The sequence below is a fragment of the Nerophis ophidion genome, linkage group LG15 (genome assembly GCF_033978795.1).
Source record: "Nerophis ophidion isolate RoL-2023_Sa linkage group LG15, RoL_Noph_v1.0, whole genome shotgun sequence".
NCBI classification, from domain to species: Eukaryota; Metazoa; Chordata; class Actinopteri; order Syngnathiformes; family Syngnathidae; genus Nerophis; species Nerophis ophidion.
In genome coordinates, this window is record NC_084625.1 from 46,735,245 (window position 1) to 46,756,136 (window position 20,892).

At 43.7% G+C, this 20,892-nt stretch overlaps 1 protein-coding gene across 14 annotated transcripts in view; it reads left to right on the top strand.

The window, feature by feature from the left end:
• Nucleotides 1-20,892, top strand: part of si:ch211-285f17.1 (sickle tail protein) — a 231,472-nt gene that overhangs the window by 159,160 nt on the left and 51,420 nt on the right. For all 14 annotated transcript variants that reach the window (XM_061922261.1, XM_061922267.1, XM_061922262.1 and 11 more), the window contains one exon: nucleotides 1,261-1,342. In XM_061922261.1, the coding sequence (XP_061778245.1) occupies nucleotides 1,261-1,342 (82 nt within the window). The remainder of the gene's footprint in view (nucleotides 1-1,260; nucleotides 1,343-20,892) is intronic.

Here is a 20,892-nt window from a genome sequence, read left to right on the forward strand (position 1 = left end):
ACTGCAATATGACGCCAGTAAACATAAAGAACTTTGCACACGGCACTCAAAAATCCGTCAAAATGTTTCACGTTTGACTTGTTGAAAAGGGAATTGCAATAGTCAATACGAGACTATCTGAGATCCAATTTTGACAATAATAAAAATAATAATATATTTTATTTGTAAAAAAGCACTTGACCAAACAACCTCAAAGTGCCACAGTGTAATAAAATGTTAATAGAAATAATAATGATAAAAAGATAATCAAAATAAATAAAATATAAAACTAGAAAAAGTCCAATAGCTAGAACCAGCATGCATATCTATATAAAGGCTTTTTTTTTTTAAAAGATGGGTTTTTAAGCCTTTTTTAAAGCATCCACAGTCTGAGGTGCCCTCAGGTGGTCAGGGAGAGTGTTCCACAGACTGGGAGCAGTGGAGCAGAAAGCCCGGTCTCCCATAGTTCATAGCTTTGTCCTTGAAGGTTGGAGGAGGTTAGCCTGTTTGGAGCGGAGGTGTCGTGAGCAGTCCCATGGAGACACTGGTGAGTTAGAAGGGAAATTTTGAATTCAATCCCGAGTGGAAGGGACAAATTTTTCACTTCCGAAATATTTCTGAGGTGATACAAACAGTTTTTGGTCAGTAGCCCTTCAAAGACATTGACTGATCAAACTCAACCCAAAAGGTTTCTGAAGCTGCTTTTAACAGATGCACCCGGAGCACCAAAGTTAGGAGGAACTCCGAAAGGTTCCTAAAGAACTAAATCTAGTTTATGGTGGAAACACGGGGGGAACTTTATTTAAACGGATAAGTGGGGAGGTTCTTGGAAAAAGTCGGTGGAAATGGGCCTCAGGTCACATATGGGCAAAACCATTGGAATCGACCTGCAGCGTGAACAAGGCCTTTAAGTCAAGCACACATATTTGTCCTCGTTGTTTAAACGATAAGCAGCTGACTTCCGCTTCCAGTGTGATGTGTACTTTGTGACCGACTCTTTATCAGGGCTGTAAAAACCGTGGTTGCTTAAGGTTGGCACAAGCCTCCCGGGCCTCAAAGCCCATGCAGCGACAGAACAGCTCCGATCATGTCTTCGGAGTACTTCGACAACAAGATTTTTAGGAAGAAAATGGCTACGAATGCAAGCCTATCAATGCCTGCGTCAGGATATGTGCCCCTGGCCGGGCTGTTCAGGAGAACCGGGCCGTTGCGACGTCGACCGTATTCCGATGGCGACACCTGGGCTGCGTTCTTACCTCAGACCACCTTTTGCCCCTACAGGAACATCACAGACCACTCCTGTCTAAAGGTGTACCACAAAGACCCGGCGCAGGCGTTCAGACCGGCCAATGGCGATACCAGGGTGAGTACTGCCATGAACACAGTAGAGAAGGAGGTAGATCTCATTAAGAGCAAACAGCTGCACTTCCTATAGCGACACAAGCCCCTCGTTTAAGTCTTTTCGCACTCACATCCTGTTTGCTCTTGAGGAAAGGAATGTGCTCCCCCTTTGTATTAATCTGTGTGGGGGGGGTCTCACATTGTCCTCCTCCATTGCAGCGTACTTGTAGGACATTTCAACTCCATCCCCCATTTTCTCCAAAGTTCTTATCTACTTTTGTTTGTAAATAAAGTGTTTCCTGCTGATGGAATAAAAGTTAAACTCCGATACCAGCTGAAAAACAAGTCCATCCATCCATCTTCTTCCGCTTATCCGAGGTAGGGTCGCGGGGGCAGCAGCCTAAGCAGGGAATCCCAGACTTCCCTCTCCCCAGCCACTTCGTCCTGCTCTTCTCGGGGGATCCCGAGGCGTTCCCAGGCTAGCCGGAAGAGATAGTCTTCCCAACGTGTCCTGGGTCTTCCCCGTGGCCTCCTATCGGTTGGACGTGCCCGAAACACCTCCCTAGGGAGGCGTTCGGGTGGCATCCTGACCAGATGCCCGAACCACCTCATCTTGCTCCTCTCGATGTAAAGGAGCAGCGGGTTTACTTTGAACTCCCCCCCGATGGCAGAACTTCTCACCCTATCTCTACGCGAGGAAACTCATTTCGGCCGCTTGTACCCGAGATCTTGTCCTTTTGGTCATAACCCAAAGCTCATGACCATAGGTGAAGATGGGAACGTAGATCGACCGGTAAATTGAGAGCTTTGCCTTCCGGCTCGGCTCCTTCTTCACCACAACGGATCGATACAGCGTCCGCATTACTGAAGACGCCGCACCGATCCGCCTGTCGATTTCACCATCCCCTCTTCCCTCTCTCGTGAACAAGACTACCAAATACTTGAACTTCTCCACTTGGGGAAAGATCTCTTCCCCAACCAGCGGCTTTAGTTTGAGCTCCTCCCGGATGACAGAGCTTCTCACCCTATCTCTAAGGGAGAGCTCCGCCACCCCGCGAAAACTCTTTTCGGCCGCTTGTACCCGTGATCTTGTCCTTTTGGTCATAACCCATAGCTCATGACCATAGGTGAAGATGGGAACGTAGATCGACCGGTAAATTGAGAGCTTTGCCTTCCGGCTCGGCTCCTTCTTCACCACAACGGATCGATACAGCGTCCGCATTACTGAAGACGCCGCACCGATCCGCCTGTCGATTTCACCATCCACTCTTCCCTCTCTCGTGAACAAGACTACCAAATACTTGAACTTCTCCACTTGGGGAAAGATCTCTTCCCCAACCAGCGGCTTTAGTTTGAGCTCCTCCCGGATGACAGAGCTTCTCACCTTATCTCTAAGGGAGAGCTCCGCCACCCCGCGAAAACTCTTTTCGGCCGCTTGTACCCGTGATCTTGTCCTTTTGGTCATAACCCATAGCTCATGACCATAGGTGAAGATGGGAACGTAGATCGACCGGTAAATTGAGAGCTTTGCCTTCCGGCTCGGCTCCTTCTTCACCACAACGGATCGATACAGCGTCCGCATTACTGAAGACGCCGCACCGATCCGCCTGTCGATCTCACCATCCACTCTTCCCTCTCTCGTGAACAAGACTCCGAGGTACTTGAACTCCTCCACTTGGGGCAAGATCTCTTCCCCAACCAGCGGCTTTAGTTTGAGCTCCTCCCGGATGAAAAAGCTTCTCACCCTATCTCTAAGGGAGAGTTCCGCCACCCCGCGAAAACTCTTTTCGGCCGCTTGTACCCGTGATTTTGTCCTTTTGGTCATAACCCAAAGCTCATGACCATAGATGAGGATGGGAACGTAGCTCGACCGGTAAATTGAGAGCTTCGCCTTCCGGCTCGGCTCCTTCTTCACCACAACGGATCGATACAGCGTCCGCATTACTGAAGACGCCGCACCGATCCGCCTGTCGATCTCACCATCCACTCTTCCCTCTCTTGTGAACAAGACTCCGAAATACTTGAACTCCTCCACTTGGGGCAAGATCTCTTCCCCAACCAGCGGCTTTAGTTTGAGCTGCTCCCGGATGACAGAGCTTCTCACCCTATCTCTAAGGGAGAGTTCCGCCACCCCGCGAAAACTCTTTTCGGCCGCTTGTACCTGTGATCTTGTCCTTTTGGTCATAACCCAAAGCTCATGACCATAGGTGAGGATGGGAACGTAGATCGACCGGTAAATTGAGAGCTTTGCCTTCCGGCTCAGCTCCTTCTTCACCACCAATTGATATCGGCCAATACTCAAGGCTCCAATATCAGTCAGTATGTTATAGAAAGTGAAAAAGTTGTATCGAGACACTCCTACTCGAATGTGCCCCTTTTTGCAATTTTAAACACCCCGCCAGACCTTGGGTCTGTCAACAGTGTTACATCAGAAGAGAGTCCTCAAAGAAATTAAAGATCGCTTTACCTTGGTCTCAGTTCAGCTTACATGACGACCGTACGGATGAATAATTTAAAAAGTGACAGAAATGAGAATCTGATGGCAGACTTAAGTCACGTGGAAATGAGCAAACGTTGTGACATTAAGGAGACTGCTGTCATGATTAACTCTGTCACTGTTTAACCCAGCTACACTTGACACAGATACAAAGGTTGAGTGTGTGTGTGAGCGTGTGTGTGTGTGTTGTTGCAACACTCAAAGCACCACAAAAATAGAGTGGGGGCAAAAACATGCACATGCATGATTAAGCCTACTCAAATGCAATCGCTCCTCTGCAGTTACATTTGAGATGCTCGTTCACATACAAAACGCGTGTGTGTCTGAGTGTGTGAAGTGAATTATATTTATATAGTGCTTTTCTCTAGTGACTCAAAGCGCTTTACATAGTGAAACCCAATATCTAGGTGACATTTAAACCAGTGTGGGTGGCACTGGGAGCAGGTGGGTAAAGTGTCTTGCCCAAGGACACAACGGCAGTGACTAGGATGGCGGAAGCGGGGATCGAACCTGGAACCCTCAAGTTGCTGGCACGGCCACTCTACCAACCGAGCTATACCGCCAGCAAAGACAAGATATTTAACGTTCGAACTGGAAAACGTTTAGTGCCCAAGGCATGGGTAATTTACACGTGTGAAGGCACCATTAATGCTGAAAGGTACATACAGACTTTGGAGCAACATATGTTGCCATCCAAGCAACGTTATCATGGACGCCCCTGCTTATTTCAGCAAGACGATGCCGAGCCACGTGTTACAACAGCGGGGCTTCATAGTAAAAGAGTGCGGGTACTAGACCGGCCTGTGTGACGCAATAATGAAGCCTCAAATACCACAACGGAGACCCCAGACTGTTGAACAACTTAAGCTGTACATCATGCAAGAATGGGAAAGAATTCCACCTGAAACTCTTTAAAAAATTTGGTCTCCTCAGTTCCCAAACGTTTACTGAGTGTTGTTAAAAGGAAAGGCCATGCAACACAGTGGTAAAAAATGCCCCTGTGCCAACTTTTTTGCAATTTGTAGCTGCCATTAAATTGTAAGTTAATGATTATTTGCAAAAAAAAAATGTTGTTTCTCAGTTGGAACATTAAATATCTTGTCTTTGCAGTCTATTCGATTGAATATGAGTTGAAAAGTATTCGCAAATCATTGTATTCTCTTTTTATTTACAATTTACTCAACGTGCCAACTTCACTGGTTTTGGGTTTTCTAGTTAAGTTAAAGCGACATCCGTGTGTAAAGGATATCACCACATAGGCTCAGGAACACTGCAGAAAACCACTGTCAGTAACTACAGTTGGTCAGTACCTCTGTATTTGCAAGTTAAAACTCTGCAATGCAAAGCGAAACCCATTTATCAACAACACCCACAAACATAAGTCCATCTTAGATGTCCATCTAAGATGGACTTATGCAAGGTAAAAAAAAGTGTTCTGTGGTCTGACAAATCCACATTCCAAATTGTGGCAACTTTTTTACACTGTGTTGCTGCCATTAAATTCTACGTTAATGAATGTTTGCAAAAAAAAAATGTTGTTTCTCAGTTGGAACATTAAATATCTTGTCTTTGCAGTCTATTCGATTGAATATAAGTTGAAAAGTATTTGCAAATCATTGTATTCTCTTTTTATTTACAATTGACTCAACGTGCCAACTTCATTGGTTTTGGGTTTTCTAGTTAAGTTAAAGCCACATCCGTGTGTAAAGGATATCACCACATAGGCTCAGGAACACTGCAGAAAACCACTGTCAGTAACTACAGTTGGTCAGTACCTCTGTATTTGCAAGTTAAAACTCTACAATGCAAAGCGAAACCCATTTATCAACAACACCCACAAACATAAGTCCATCTTAGATATCCATCTAAGATGGACTTATGCAAGGTAAAAAAAAAGTGTTCTGTGGTCTGACGAATCCACATTCCAAATTGTGGCAACTTTTTTACACTGTGTTGCTGCCATTAAATTCTACGTTAATGAATATTTGCAAAAAAAAAAATGTTGTTTCTCAGTTGGAACATTAAATATCTTGTCTTTGCAGTCTATTCAATTGAATATAAGTTGAAAAAGATTTGCAAATCATTTTATTCTGTTTTAATTCACGAATTACACAACGTGCCAACTTCACTGGTTTTGTTTTTTTTTCTATTAAAACTCTGCAGTCGACCAAATTGATATCTTTTGTATCATCCATACCGCGAAATCCTAGTGCACAAAGTATTTCCGTCATCGCTTTTTGTGTGAGCAAATCTCCCACTCATGTTATTCTTCTATGGTGTTGTACAGTCTGCACTTCCTGCAAGCGAGACTGGAACTCTTTGAGCACAAACACACCTAAACACAACGGCGCCACACCCTCCCGTATTTTGCTCTTCCCTTCTGTAGCTGAAATTGAAGACACTCCGAATGGAAGAAGAAGAAGAAGAAAAAAAAAAATCTTCTTTCGCATTACCTTGTGAGTCAGAGTGCACCGCTTGAACAATAGCCTGTTTGTTTGTCAAGGAAACATGAGGAAAGGTGGAAACACATTCTGCAATCTGACACCCGTCGTGGTTATGTAACTATTCTGGTTGGCACTCCACACTTTCAAATGTTGTATCTGGAGATGTCCGATAATGGCTTTTTTGCCGATATTCCGATATCAACTGGTCTAAAAAGGGGGTCTATTTAAAGGCTGGAGTATACAAATGAGTTTTAAGATTTGTTCTGTTGTGTTTATGTTGTGTTCTGGGGGGGCGGGGTTTGGTGGTTGAGGGGGGTCTATATTGTAGCGTCCTGGAAGAGTTAATGCTGCATGGGGTTCTGGGTATTTCAATCAAATGTTTATTTATATAGCCCTAAATCACAAGTGCCTCAAAGGGCTGCACAAGCCACAACGACATACTCGGTTCAGAGCCCACAAAAGGGCAAAGAAAAACTCACAACCCAGTAGGACGTCAACTTTGGATGACTATGAGAAACCTTGGAAAGGACCGCAGAGGTTGGTGACCTCCACCCCCTAGGGAAGACCGGATGCAATGGATGTTGAGTGGGTCTGACATAATATTGTGAAAGTCCAGTCCATAGTTGATCCAACACAGGGGTAGGGAACCTTTGGCTCTAGAGCCGGATGTGGCTCTTTTGATGACTGCACCTGGCTCTCAGATAAATCTTAGCTGACATTGCTTAACACGATAAGTAATGAATAATTCCGCTGGTAATCACAGTGTCAAAAATAACGTTCAAAATATAAAACATTCTCTTGCATTTTTATACATCCATCCGGTTTCTACGTTTCTACCGCACCGCTCAAGAAGTCGCATTAATGGTAAGAAGTATTTTATTTATTTTTGGTTAGACTCAGAATAACAATGTTATTAAAAAGAATAGGAGACTTATTATACTCTAAAAATGTTGGTCTTTCTTAAAAATGCACGCATATAGTTGTATTCAGTGTTAAAAAAACAAACATTATGTGGCTCTCACGGAAATACTTTGAAAAGTATTTGGCTTGTATGACTCTCAGCCAAAAAGGTTCCCGACCCCTGATCTAACATAATAGTGAGAGTCCAGTCCATAGTGGATCTAACATAATAGTGAGAGTCCAGTCCATAGTGGATCTAACATAATAGTGAGAGTCCAGGCTAGAGTATACAAATGAGTTTTAAGATTTGTTTTGTTTATGTTGTGTTGTGGGGGAGCGGGGTTGGTATGTTGTTGCGTCCCGGAAGAGATAGTGCTGCAAGGGAGCTGGGTATTTGTTCTGTTGTGTTTATGTTGTGTTACGGTGCGAACGTTCTCCCGAAATGTGTTTGCCATTCTTGTTTGGTGTGGGTTCACAGTGTGGCGCATATTTGTAACAGTTTCAAAGTTGTTTATACGACCACCCTAAGTTTGACCTGTATGGCTGTTGACCAAGTATGCCTTGCATTCACTTAAGTGTGCGTAAAAGCTGCATATATTACATGACTGGGACAGCACGCTGTTTGTATGGAGGAAAAGCGGACGACAGGATGTAGAGTGCGCTAAAGACAGTGCCTTTAAGCCACGCCCCCAATATTGTTGTCAGGGTGGAAATCGGGAGAAATTCGGGAGAATGGTTGCCCCGGGAGATTTTCGGGAGGGACACTGAAATTCGGGAGTCTCCCGAGAAAATCGGGAGGGTTGGCAAGTGTGGTGTAGCGTGCAAGGACGGGAGTAGAAGAAGTGTCAAAAGATGGCGCTAACTGTTTTAATGACATTCAGACTTTACTTCGATCAATAACAGAGCAGCATGTCCTCATCCGTGGTTCACTAGTGCAACAACAACGCCGGAAATGTGTCATGTGAAAAATCAGTGTTAAAGTTGTTTACACGGCCACCCTCAGTGTGACCTGTATGGCTGTTGACAAAGTATGACTTGCATTCACTTGTGTGTGTGTGTGAAAAGCCGTAGATATTGTGTGACTGGGCCGGTACGCAAAGGCATTTTAAAAAGTCTTCAATTTAAATTTTTGAAACCGATACTGATAATTTCCGATGTTACATTTATCGGCCAATAATATCGTCAGTCAGATATTATCGGACATCTGTAGTTGTATCTTTTTTGTATCTTTTTTTTCGTGTTTGGTTCATCGTTGGATTAGCGTGCTGGAGACTGATTTTTACTGCCCGCATGATTGTGGGTGTGGATTTATTGCATTCTGTTAGCGTTTGGTTTACCAGTTATCCCAGTTTACTGCGGCGGCGACCATTATTCGACGGCTGAAATGTCACGTTGCACATTAACCTCTCCATGTGGTCTCTGTGTCATGGCTCATTGCTAGACTGAGGTGTGTCTACGGGGGGGTGGGGGGTGGCTGCCATTTGGAGCCCTGCCAGCGTGTCTGGAATATGTGCCGACAGCAGCATTTTTGATGAAAAAGCAACAGTGTGAATTTCAAATGAGTTTGATGGATGTTTTTTTTGTTTCAAGGGCGCTTTTCCAGATATACTGAAACGATACAAAACTGGATAGGCACCTTCGAGCAGCAACACATTTTGTACACGCCTTCCTTTTATCACCACGGCTCATCTGTTGTTTACTGAAGTGAAAGAAAATACTTTCACAATGTTAACAAAAGTGGAAACGTGGTAAGGTATAACTAAAGCCCCTCAGAGTATATATTGTTTTTTTGTTTTTTTTTACCTTTGAGGTAAAAGTTTGCTCTATTTTTGGCCATAAATTTGGTTGTCTTGCCCTGAATGGAAGGTTTTGTTTTTTTCATGTGTACCGTATTTTCCAGATTTAGGTCTGACGTTTCATGAGAGTTTCATCAAAATCTACCCAATAACCTTTTGAGTTGTGTTGCTTTGCTGAGTCCGGATCACCGCCAAAATCTTATCTCATCTTCTTTATGACAAACCCCGTTTCCATATGAGTTGGGCAATTGTGTTAGATTTAAATATAAACGGAATACAATGATTTGCAAATCCTTTTCAACCCATATTCAACACTAATTAGTGTCGATCACAGTCTGGATGGTCCGCTTCCCCTTTGGTCCGGATGACATGATGTCGAATATTTCCAAAAACAATTTAAAATGTGGACTCGTCAGACCACAGAACACTTTTCCACTTTGCATCAGTCCATCTTAGATGATCTCGGGCCCAGAAAAGCCGGCGGCATTTCTGGATGTTGTTGATGAATGGCTTTCGCTTTGCATAGTAGAGCTTTAACTTGCACTTACAGATGTAGCGACAAACTGTATTTAGTGACAGTGGTTTTCTGAAGTGTTCCTGAGCTCATGTGGTGATATCCTTTAGAGATTGATGTCGGTTTTTGATACAGTGCCGTCCGAGGGATCGAAGGTCACGGTCATTCAATGTTGGTTTACGGCCATGCCGCTTACGTGGAGTGATTTGTCCAGATTCTCTGAACCTTCTGATGATGTTATGGACCGTAGATGTTGAAATCCCTAAATTTCTTGCAATTGCACTTTGAGAAACGTTGTTCTTAAACCGTTTGACTATTTGCTCACGAAGTTGTGGACAAAGGGGTGTACCTCGCCCCATCTTTTCTTGTGAAAGACTGAGCATTTTTTGGGAAGTTGTTTTTATACCCAATCATAGCACCCACCTGTTCCCAATTAGCCTGCACACCTGTGGGATGTTCCACATAAGTGTTTGATGAGCATTCCTCAACTTTATCAGTATTTATTGCCACCTTTCCCAACTTCTTTGTCACGTGTTGTTGGCACCAAAATCTAAAGTTAATGATTATTTGCAACAACAACAAAAACGTTTAGCAGTTTGAACATCAAATATGTTGTCTTTGTAGCATTTTCAACTGAAATCATTGTATTCCGTTAATATTTTCAGTACATCGAACACAATTTACAAACTCATATGGAAACGGGGTTTATAAATGTTTGCTTTATTTAGGCCATAACTTTGGTTGTGTTGCCCTGAATGACAGGTTTACCGTATTTTCCAGACCATAGGTCTGACGTTTCCTGAAAGTTTCATCACAATCTACCCAATAACCTTGTGAGTTGTGTTGCTTAGCTGAATCCGGATCACCGGCAAAATCTAATCGCATCTTCTTTATTACATTCCTGAAAGTTTAATGAAAACCCTTTTGAGCTATGTGGCTAACTGATTAACAGACAGACAAACAGACCACTTACAGTAGAGCAGGGAAAAATACGGCCCGCGGGCCACATGCGGACCGTTAAAATTTTCAATCCGGCCCGCTGGACATTCTGCATATTTTTTTTTATTTATTTATTTTTTTCTTGTAATGATGATATGACTTTTATTGAGTTAATATTCATGTGTTGTTGTTTTTTTATTTTTATTTTTTTTATTAAATCAACACAAAAACACACAAAATACACTTTCCAACAGTGCATCAACCCCCCAAAGAAAACCCCTCCCTCCCCCATTCACACCCAGCCACACCCACTCACACAAAAAAGGGTTGTTTCTTTCTGCTACCAAAATGCTGGTTCCCACAACATACATAACACAGTCTGCAAGGGACATAGTCCCTGAAACACACATGATTGTGTGTGTCGCCGGTCCACTAACACTATCATTAATTACTATTTTTTATGTAATTGTTTTATATGATTTTACTTTCTTTTTTATCCAAAAAAAAGTCATTGTTTTCCTTTTTTTTAATCTCATTTTATTTTATTAAAAAAAAAAAAAAATAATAACCTTATCTTCATCAGACCAGGTTGTTAATGGAATTAGACTTGTCTAAAAGGTTTTTAAAACCAGGTCCAGTCCAGACAATGTCAAAGTGGGCCTCAGCAACACACACCCTCATCCATGTGCAACAACAAAAATTAGGGAAACAAGTTATAAACAAAATTACATTTTCATAAAAAGCATTTGTGTATAGTCCATATTATGTCCAAGTCAGATTCAACACACACCTTCATGTTGTACACTCAAAAAAAGGGAACACAACAACAGATAGCATATATGTTGCTGTTGTTGCATATCTATAAACATTATTACATTTTCATAATAAGCCTTTAAGGATTTCCCATCTTTTTTCATGTTTTTTGGCATCATTATCGTTGTCAATCATGTATCTTTCTAAAGTTAAAAAATACTGAATAAATGTTTTAAAGAAAGTAATACTAAGTGCATATTTTTTTTAGACCTTCAACATCAAAACTGTTGCCGGCATTATGGTGTGCAGTGCTGTTTTTGAATTACAGTAAGTCTCGAACAATACAAAATTAAGGCTGGGCGATACATCGACATATTAGATATATCGCGGATTTGTCTCCGTGCGATATAGAAAATGACTCTATCGTGATATCCGAGTATACGTTCTCATGCCGTCGCTTTTTGTCGCAAGCATTACACTACAGGCTTTTCCCACTCTTTCTTGTCTCTCCTCACAGAGACATAAACAAGCGCACCTTCTTACATACGTCACACGTGCAACGTCACACGCCCTCCCCGAGCAGAGAGGTAGCAGCATGGGTAACATTAGCTGTGATGCTAACGGTGCGTTGCGAGTGGTAATACGAGAGAGAGGAGGTGCGAATCTGGTAAGAAATGGAGGAAGAATGAATCCCCAAGAAAAACAGCACGGGGTGTGACGTCTGGCGGGGGTTTGGCTTCAAGCGGGAAGATGTTGAACATATATGGGGCAAAAGCGTTGCTACAAAAAGTAGCGGCACTGCTAACTTGTAGCATGATTTGAAAAGTCACCCGCTAGAGAATGAAGAGTGCTTGAAACTGCATGATAACATCTCTGATCGGTGCCACACCCACAAAATGCCGAAGCAACTCTTTCCAGATCAACACCATTTGAAAAAAATAGTCAACAACAGAAGGAGATAACGTCCGCATGAACCTACCACATAGTGAACGACATATACTATTTGATTTAATATTATGCAGCTCAGTTTTATGTGACATTTATTGACATATATTGGGTGACATCATGCACAAAGGTGCACTTTATTTGTTTTTAACTAATGTAGGGGCGTTCTGTACAAAAAGTGCATTTGAATTTAGTGTTGTTTTGATATGTCATCATAGTGACATCATGCACAAAAGTGCACTCATAGCTTGTTTTGAAATGTCTCTGACAATCTTGCACTTTCTGTTTTGGAATTTACACGAATGTTTGTGCCACTGCTTAATAATTGATACGTAAAAGAGGAGCGACGTTCATATGTTGTTAATATTCAGTGTTTTATTTTTCTTACTTAATATTGGAAATCCCACTTTCTTTATTTTAAAGTACATTGTGGGTGTCACATTCAGTAAAAAACTGTAAATTTTCCAAACTTGGGTCAGAAACAGATGCAGAAGCAGATTTTTACGTGGTTATATATCATATCGTAGGTGTTTATTACACTTCGCATTTATATTTTGCTGTTTTTTTACATTGTTGTTGTGTTTTGCATTGTCTGAGACATAAAAGAGGAGCGACGTTCATATGTTGTTAATATTCAGTGTTTTATTGTTCGTACTTAATATTGTAAATCTCACTTTCTGTGTTTTAAAGTACATTTTGGGTGTCCCATTCTGTAAAAAAATTGTAAATTTTCCAAACTCGGGTCAGAAACAGATGCAGAAGCAGATTTTTACGTGGTTATATATCATATCGTAGGTGTTTATTACACTTTGCATTTATATTTTGCTGTTTTTTTACATTGTTGTTGTGTTTTGCTTGGTCTGAGATATAAAAGAGGAGCGACATTCATATTTTGTTAATATTCAGTGTTTTATTGTTCGTACTTAATATTGTAAATCCCACTTTCTGTGTTTTAAAGTACATTTTGGGTGTCCCATTCAGTAAAAAATTGTAAATTTTCCAAACTCATGTGTCAGAAACAGATGCGGAAGCAGATTTTTACATGATAATATATCATATTGTAGGTGTTTATTACACTTTGCATTCATGTTTTTCAGGTTTTTTTTACATTTTTTTGTGTTTTGCTTGGTCTGAGAAGTAAATAAGGAGTGACATTCATATGTTCTTAGTATTCAGTGTTTTATTGCTCGTACTTAATATTTTAAATCCCACTTTCTGTATTTTAAAGTACATTTTAGGTGTCCCATTCAGAAAAAAATTGTACATTTTCCAAATTCATGTGTCAGAAACATATGCAGAAGCAGATATTTACGTGATAATATATAATATCGTAGGTGTTTATTGCACTTTGCATTCATATTCTGCTGTTTGTTATATTTTTGTTGTGTTTTGCTTAGTCTGAGACGTAAAAGAGGAGCAACGTTCATATATTGTTAATATTCAGTGTTTTTCTGTTCGTACCTAATATTGTAAATTTTACTTTCTTTATTTCTAAGTACATTTTGGGTGTCCCATTCAGTAAAAAAACTCTACATTTTCCAAAGTCATGTGTCAGAAACAGATGCGGAAGCAGATTTTTAGGTGACAATATACCATATTGTAGGTTTTGTGTTACACTTTTCATTCATATTTTGCTGGGTTTTTTGATATTTTTGTTGTGTTTTGCTTGGTCTGAGAAGTAAGAGGAGCGACATTCATATGTTGTTAATATTCAGTGTTTTATTGTTCGTACCTAATATTGTAAATCCCACTTTCTTTATTTTAAAGTACATTTTGGGTGTCACATTCAGTAAAAAACTGTAAATTTTCAAACTCGGGTCAGAAACAGATGCAGAAGCAGATTTTTACGTGGTTATATATCATATCGTAGGTGTTTATTACACTTTGCATTTATATTTTGCTGTTTTTTTGCATTGTTGTTGTTTTGCATTGTCTGAGATGTAAAAGAGGAGCGACGTTCATACGTTGTTAATATTCAGTGTTTTATTGTTCGTACTTAATATTGTAAATCTCACTTTCTGTGTTTTAAAGTACATTTTGGGTGTCTCATTCAGTAAAAAAAATGGTAAATTTTCCAAACTCATGTGTCAGAAACAGATGTGGAAGCGGATTTTTACATGATAATATATCATATTGTAGGTGTTTATTACACTTTGCATTCATGTTTTTCCGTTTTTTTTAACATTTTTTTTGTGTTTTGCTTGGTCTCAGAAGTAAATAAGGAGTGACGTTCATGTGTTCTTAGTATTCAGTGTTTTATTGTTCGTACTTAATATTGTGAATCCCACTTTCTGTATTTTAAAGTACATTTTGGGTGTCCCATTCAGAAAAAAACTGTAAATTTTCCAAACTTATGTGTCAGAAACAGATGCAGAAGCAGATTTTTACGTGATAATATATCATATTGTAGGTGTTTATTGCACTTTGGATTCATATTCTGCTGTTTGTTATATTTTTGTTGTGTTTTGCTTGGTCTGGGACGTAAAAAAAGAGCGAAATTCATAATTTGTTAGTATTCAGTGTTTTATTGTTTGTACCTGATATTGTAAATCTCACTTTCTTTATTTTAAAGTACATTTCGGGTGTCCCTTTCAGTAAAAAAACTGTACATTTTCCAAAGTCATGTGTCAGAAACAGATGCGGAAGCAGATTTTTATGTAACAATATATCATATTGTAGGTTTTGTATTACACCTTTCATTCATATTTTGCGGGGTTTTTTGATATTTTTGTTGTGTTTTGCTTGGTCTGAGAAGTAAGAGTAGCGACATTCATATGTTGTTAATATTCAGTGTGTTATTGTTCGTACTTAATATTGGAAATCCCACTTTCTTTATTTTAAAGTACATTTTGGGTGTCACATTCAGTAAAAAACTGTAAATTTTCCAAACTCGGGTCAGAAACAGATGCAGAAGCAGATTTTTACGTGGTTATATATCATATCGCAGGTGTTTATTACACTTTGCATTTATATTTTGCTGTTTTTTTACATTGTTGTTGTTTTGCATTGTCTGAGATGTAAAAGAGGAGCGACGTTCATCAATCAATCAATCAATCAATGTTTACTTATATAGCCCTAAATCACTAGTGTCTCAAAGGGCTGCACAAACCACTACGACATCCTCGGTAGGCCCACATAAGGGCAAGGAAAACTCACACCCAGTGGGACATCGGTGACAATAATGACCCAGTGGGACGTCGGTGACAATGATGACTATGAGAACGTGATACTGTGATACTGATGATACTGATGACTATGAGAACATATGAGAACATGATACTGTGAAAGATCTGTTGTTAATATTCAGTGTTTTATTGTTCGTACTTAATATTGTAAATCTCACTTTCTGTGTTTTAAAGTACGTTTTGGGTGTCCAATTCAGTAAAAAAAATGGTAAATTTTCCAAACTCATGTGTCAGAAACAGATGTGGAAGCGGATTTTTACATGATAATATATCATATTGTGGGTGTTTATTACACTTTGCATTCATGTTTTTCTGTTTTTTTTAACATTTTTTTTGTGTTTTGCTTGGTCTCAGAAGTAAATAAGGAGTGACGTTCATGTGTTCTTAGTATTCAGTGTTTTATTGTTCGTACTTAATATTGTAAATCCCACTTTCTGTATTTTAAAGTACATTTTAGGTGTCCCATTCAGGAAAAAATTGTAAATTTTCCAAACTCATGTGTCAGAAACAGATGCGGTTGCAGATTTTTACGTGATAATATATCATATTGTAGGTGTTTATGTTACGTTTATACTGGGGGAAGGAGACGGCACGACATCAGGAGGTCTAGCTCAAAGGTTTTATTTTGGCTTGATGAGTACATGGGGTGTGTATGCAACTATGTGTGTGGATGCAAGGCTATGTGTGGAAGTTACTCAAATATAAGTTACCTGGGGTTGTTGTAAGTGTGTGTTGATTGCAGTAGCAAACAGGTCCAGAAGGGTGAAGCGAGAGAGGTCCAAAATCCTAGCGAGGTCCGTGGGGGCAAGAGAGAGACGTCCAGAGATCCAGGTGCAAGCGCGGGGGGTCGAGGGTCCAGGGAGGCAGTCAGAGTCCGGGGAAAGAATTTAGCAGGTGAGACGCACCGCTCACTGCAGAGACACGGAGGTACTGTGGGAATAGCAGACGACAAGGACAGATAAGAACTAGGCACGAGGGAGACAAAACGAGCAAGAGAGCGGGACACAGGTGAGGAGCCAGAGCCGTGAAGCTTACTGAATCAAAAGGTTGTTCCGGCATGGAGCAGTCAGTGGCGTGAGTCTTTATGCCGCTGCCTCTCGTCAAGACCAGCTGCGTTGATAGGTGATTGTCGGCAGCTGTGGAGGCGCATGGCTGCAGTCTGCGCGGCACGTGCGGGGGCGTGTCTTGCTGTGCGAACAGCGGGGCCTCTAGGTGCTACTGCTGGGGAGGGAGAAGCAGATGGCGTGTGCATCATAACAGTGCCCCCCCTCTTATGCGAGGCTCCCGACGAGCGCCGGAGAGCTCCAGGGTTGGCTTGATAGAAGTTCTTCAGAAGGGAGGGATCAGCAAGGTAGGAGGCCGGCACCCAGGATCTATCCTCTGGACCATAACCCTCCCAATCTACCAAAAATACCAGACCCCTACCTTGCCGACGGACCCCAAGGATCTCCTTGACGGTCCAAACTGGGTCACCGTTATCCAGAATTCTAGGAGGGGGCGGAATAGGGTCAGGGGAAGAAAGTGGAGAACTACAAACAGGCTTAATTTGGGATACATGGACCACCGGATGTCGCTTCACTGAGGGGGGAAGAGACAGACGAACAGATGCTGGGTTGATGATGGCCTCCACCGTATATGGTCCTACAAACCGCGGTGCAAGTTTACGGGAAGGTACCTGTAGGTGGAGGTCTTTGGCCCGTAACAGGACTTGTTGTCCAGGAGTGTAGGATGGAGCCGGAATGCGCCGCCGGTTGGCACTGCGGCACATTCTTTCGGAGGCCCTCAACAGGGCAGCACGGGCGGTTTTCCAAATCTGACGGCATTTCTTGATGTGCTTACGAGAAGAAGGGAGGGCCACTTCGGCCTCTTGTTGGGGGAATATAGGGGGTTGGTAACCGAGGGAGCACTCGAATGGTGACAAACCTGTGGCCGAGCTCTTCATAGAATTGTAGGCGAACTCGACCCAGGGCAAGAACTTGCTCCAAGAGGCAGGTTGGCGGGCTGTAACACAGCGTAGCATGGTCTCAACACATTGGTTTGTCCTCTCTGCTTGGCCGTTACTCTGTGGGTGGTATCCTGATGTAAGACTGACCGTAGCCCCAATCCCCTTACAAAATGACTGCCACAACCGGGAAGTGAACTGGGGGCCACGGTCAGACACAATGTCCATGGGAATGCCATGCTGCTTAACCACGTGAGTGGTAAGGAGGTCGGCCGTCTCGGAAGAAGAGGGAAGTTTAGGCAGAGGGACAAAATGTGCGGCTTTGGAGAAGCGATCAACGATGGTAAGGATGGTGGTGTTACCTCGGGATGAGGGAAATCCAGTGATGAAATCCAGCGCGATGTGTGACCAGGGACGACCGGGGACAGTTAGGGGGCACAGCAGGCCCGCCGGCGGTCTGTGGGAAGACTTGTTACGAGAACAGGTACTGCATGCTGCGATAAACTCACGTATATCCAAAGCCATCGACGGCCACCAGAACCGCCGTCGAATGAAGGAGAGTGTGCGTTGGAATCCCGGATGGCAGGCGATGATGCTGGAATGCCCCCAGTCCAGAACCTTGGCGCGTAGTTCTCGGGGAACAAAAAGCTTGTTGGGGGGTCCGCCCCTAGGTCCGGGATTGGAGCGCAGGGCACGCTGAACCTGGTTCTCCACTTCCCAGGTGACCATGCCGATAATTCGGGCCGGAGGAATGATGGTTTCTTGAGAGACGGTGCAGGCGGGCTCCTCCGAGAACTTCCGGGACAAGGCATCAGCCTTAGTATTGCGGGAGCCCGGCCTGTACGAGAGGACGTAGTCAAACCGGCAAAAGAATTGGGACCAGCGGGCCTGACGGTCATTCAGCCTTCTAGCTGACCGGACATGCAGGAGGTTGCGGTGATCTGTGAGGACCTGAAATTGGTGTTTGGCCCCTTCAAGCCAGTGTCTCCACTCTGTCAAAGCGCCGTGGACTGCCAGCAACTCCCTGTTACCAGCATCATAGTTACGTTCTGCAGGCGAAAGGCGTCTGGAAAAATAAGCACAGGGATGGATACAGGTATCTAACCTGGAGCGCTGAGACAACACCGCCCCAATCCCTGAATCGGAGGCGTCCACCTCAACAATAAATGGGCAGTCTGGGTCAGGATGAACAAGGATAGGGGCAGAGACAAAACTCCTCTTGAGGCTCCAAAAGGCCCTCCCGGCCTCTGGGGTCCACTGAAAGGGAATGTTGGTAGATGTGAGAGCATGGAGTGGTGCGGCCACCTTACTGAAATCCTTAATGAACCGTCGGTAAAATCCCGCAAATCCCAGGAAGCGCCTTAGCTCCGTCCGAGTAGAAGGCTTGGGCCACTCCACTACTGCTTCCACCTTCTTGGGGTCAGCCTTGATATGACCGCTTTCAATGATAAAGCCCAGAAAGTCAACAGATGTTGCGTGAAACTCACATTTCTCGGCTTTCACGAAGAGGCGGTTTTCCAGGAGTCGCTGAAGAACGACGCGGACGTGTCGGTGATGCTCCTGTAGATCCTTAGAAAAAATTAGAATGTCATCCAAGTAAACAACAACAAACCGATCGATCATGTCTCTTAGAATGTCGTTCACAAGGGCTTGGAAGACAGCAGGCGCGTTTGTGAGCCCGAACGGCATGACTCTGTACTCAAAATGGCCCAGATGAGTATTGAATGCCGTTTTCCACTCATCACCCTCCTTGATGCGCACCAGGTGGTAGGCATTACGTAAATCCAACTTTGTGAAAATGGTGGCAGGGGCAAGGGGCTCAAAGGATGAGCTCAGGAGGGGTAATGGGTATTTGTTCTTAACGGTAATGCAATTGAGTTGTCGGTAGTCAATACAGGGTCTTAAAGAACCGTCCTTCTTGTTAACAAAAAAAAACCCTGCTGCCACCGGTGACTTGGATGGGGTGATGATTCCGGAGGTGAGAGACTCAGAGATGTAGTCACTCATGGCTTGCTTCTCAGGGAGGGACAGATTATACAGACGGCTGGACGGGAGGACCGCGTTGGGGATCAGGTCAATCGCGCAGTCATAGGGTCTGTGGGGTGGAAGAGAAAGAGCTTGTTCCTTGCTGAAGACAGCCGCCAGGTCATGGTACGCCAAAGGAACACGGGATAGATCGGGAGGTGGTGAAGTGGGCTTGAGTCTGCAAGGGGGAGCTACTGCAGACCTGAGGCAGTGCGCGTGGCAGGAAGTGCTCCATGCCAGTATTCTGCCAGATGACCAGGATATATGGGGGTCGTGCTGACAAAGCCAGGAGCGGCCGAGGATAAAGGGGGCTAATGGGGCATCCAGTACCCAGAGGCTGATGGTCTCAGTATGGTTGCCTGAGAGGGTCAATGACAGGGGTATAGTGCGGTGTTTGATGGGACCTAAAGGGTGTCCGTCCAAAGCTTGAGCAGAGAGGAAGGTATCGAGAGGAACCATGGGGATCCCGGTTCTTCGTGCATATTCAAAGTCGATAAAGCTGTCGTCTGCCCCGGAGTCCAAATAGGCCCCAACTGATAATGTCCTCGAGTTCCAGGCCAAGGTCGCAGGAAACAGTATGCCAGGATCCATTCTCTCCCTCTTTAAGGTGGGGACGGCGGTATGGCTCACCAGCATACCTCTTGGTTGGGGAGCCAGGTCCCTCGGTCGCGAAGGACAGTGGCGGATGATGTGGTCCGCAAGGCCGCAGTAGAGGCAGAGACGTTGCCGGAATCTTCTCTCCCGTTCCTCAGTCGACAATCGAGACCTGCCTATCTGCATCGGCTCCGTGATAGTAGCAGGGGACATAGTCGGGGGAAATGTCTGTCCTGCAAGACAACGGTCGGCAGGTCGAGGTAGGGGTGTCAATGTGAAGCTGGAGGGGTTTTGGTCTCTTTCTGCGGCACGTTCCAACAGTCTTTGGTCGAAAAGCAGGGCCAACTCGATGAGCTCCCGGCAGGAGGAAGGTCGGTCCCGCAGCAAGCCGTCCTTTATGGTCTCGCTAAGGCCTCTCCTGTAAGCGCTCTGTAGTGCCTTGTCTCCCCATTCGCTGTCAGCTGCCAGAGTGCGGAACTCAAGAGTGTAAGCGGCTACGGAGCGGGAGCCCTGCCGGATTGTGTGCAGCCTTGTGGCGGCGTCCCCAGCATCGACTGGGTGGTTGAAGACTGCGAGGAACTCAGTACGAAAAGCAACGTAATCGGAGCTCAGTCCCAAAGTCTTATTAATAGCTGCTGTGGCCCACTTCAATGCCGGACCGGAAAGCAGTGAGAACATGAATGCTATCTTAGCACCATCTGTAGCATAACGAGACTGTTGGTGTTGAAATCTTAACTCACACTGTACCAGGAAACCTCTGCAAAGTTCAAAGTCCCCCTCGAAAGATTTAGGACTGGCAATCTTGGGTTCCCGAAGTTGAGGCTGACCCCCTAGGGAAGGTGTCGTTGGGGTGCTCGTGTCAGGCGTGGAGAATGTCACCTGGTTTGGACTGAGGGTGTTCACTCTAGCCTGCAGGCGAGAGATGGAGACATTCAGATGGTCCTCCAATTCGGAAAAACGATTCTGGTGTTGCTGGAGTACTGTCGACATGGCAGACATCTCAGGTGTCGAGGGGGCTCGGGACAGAGGGGTGGCTTG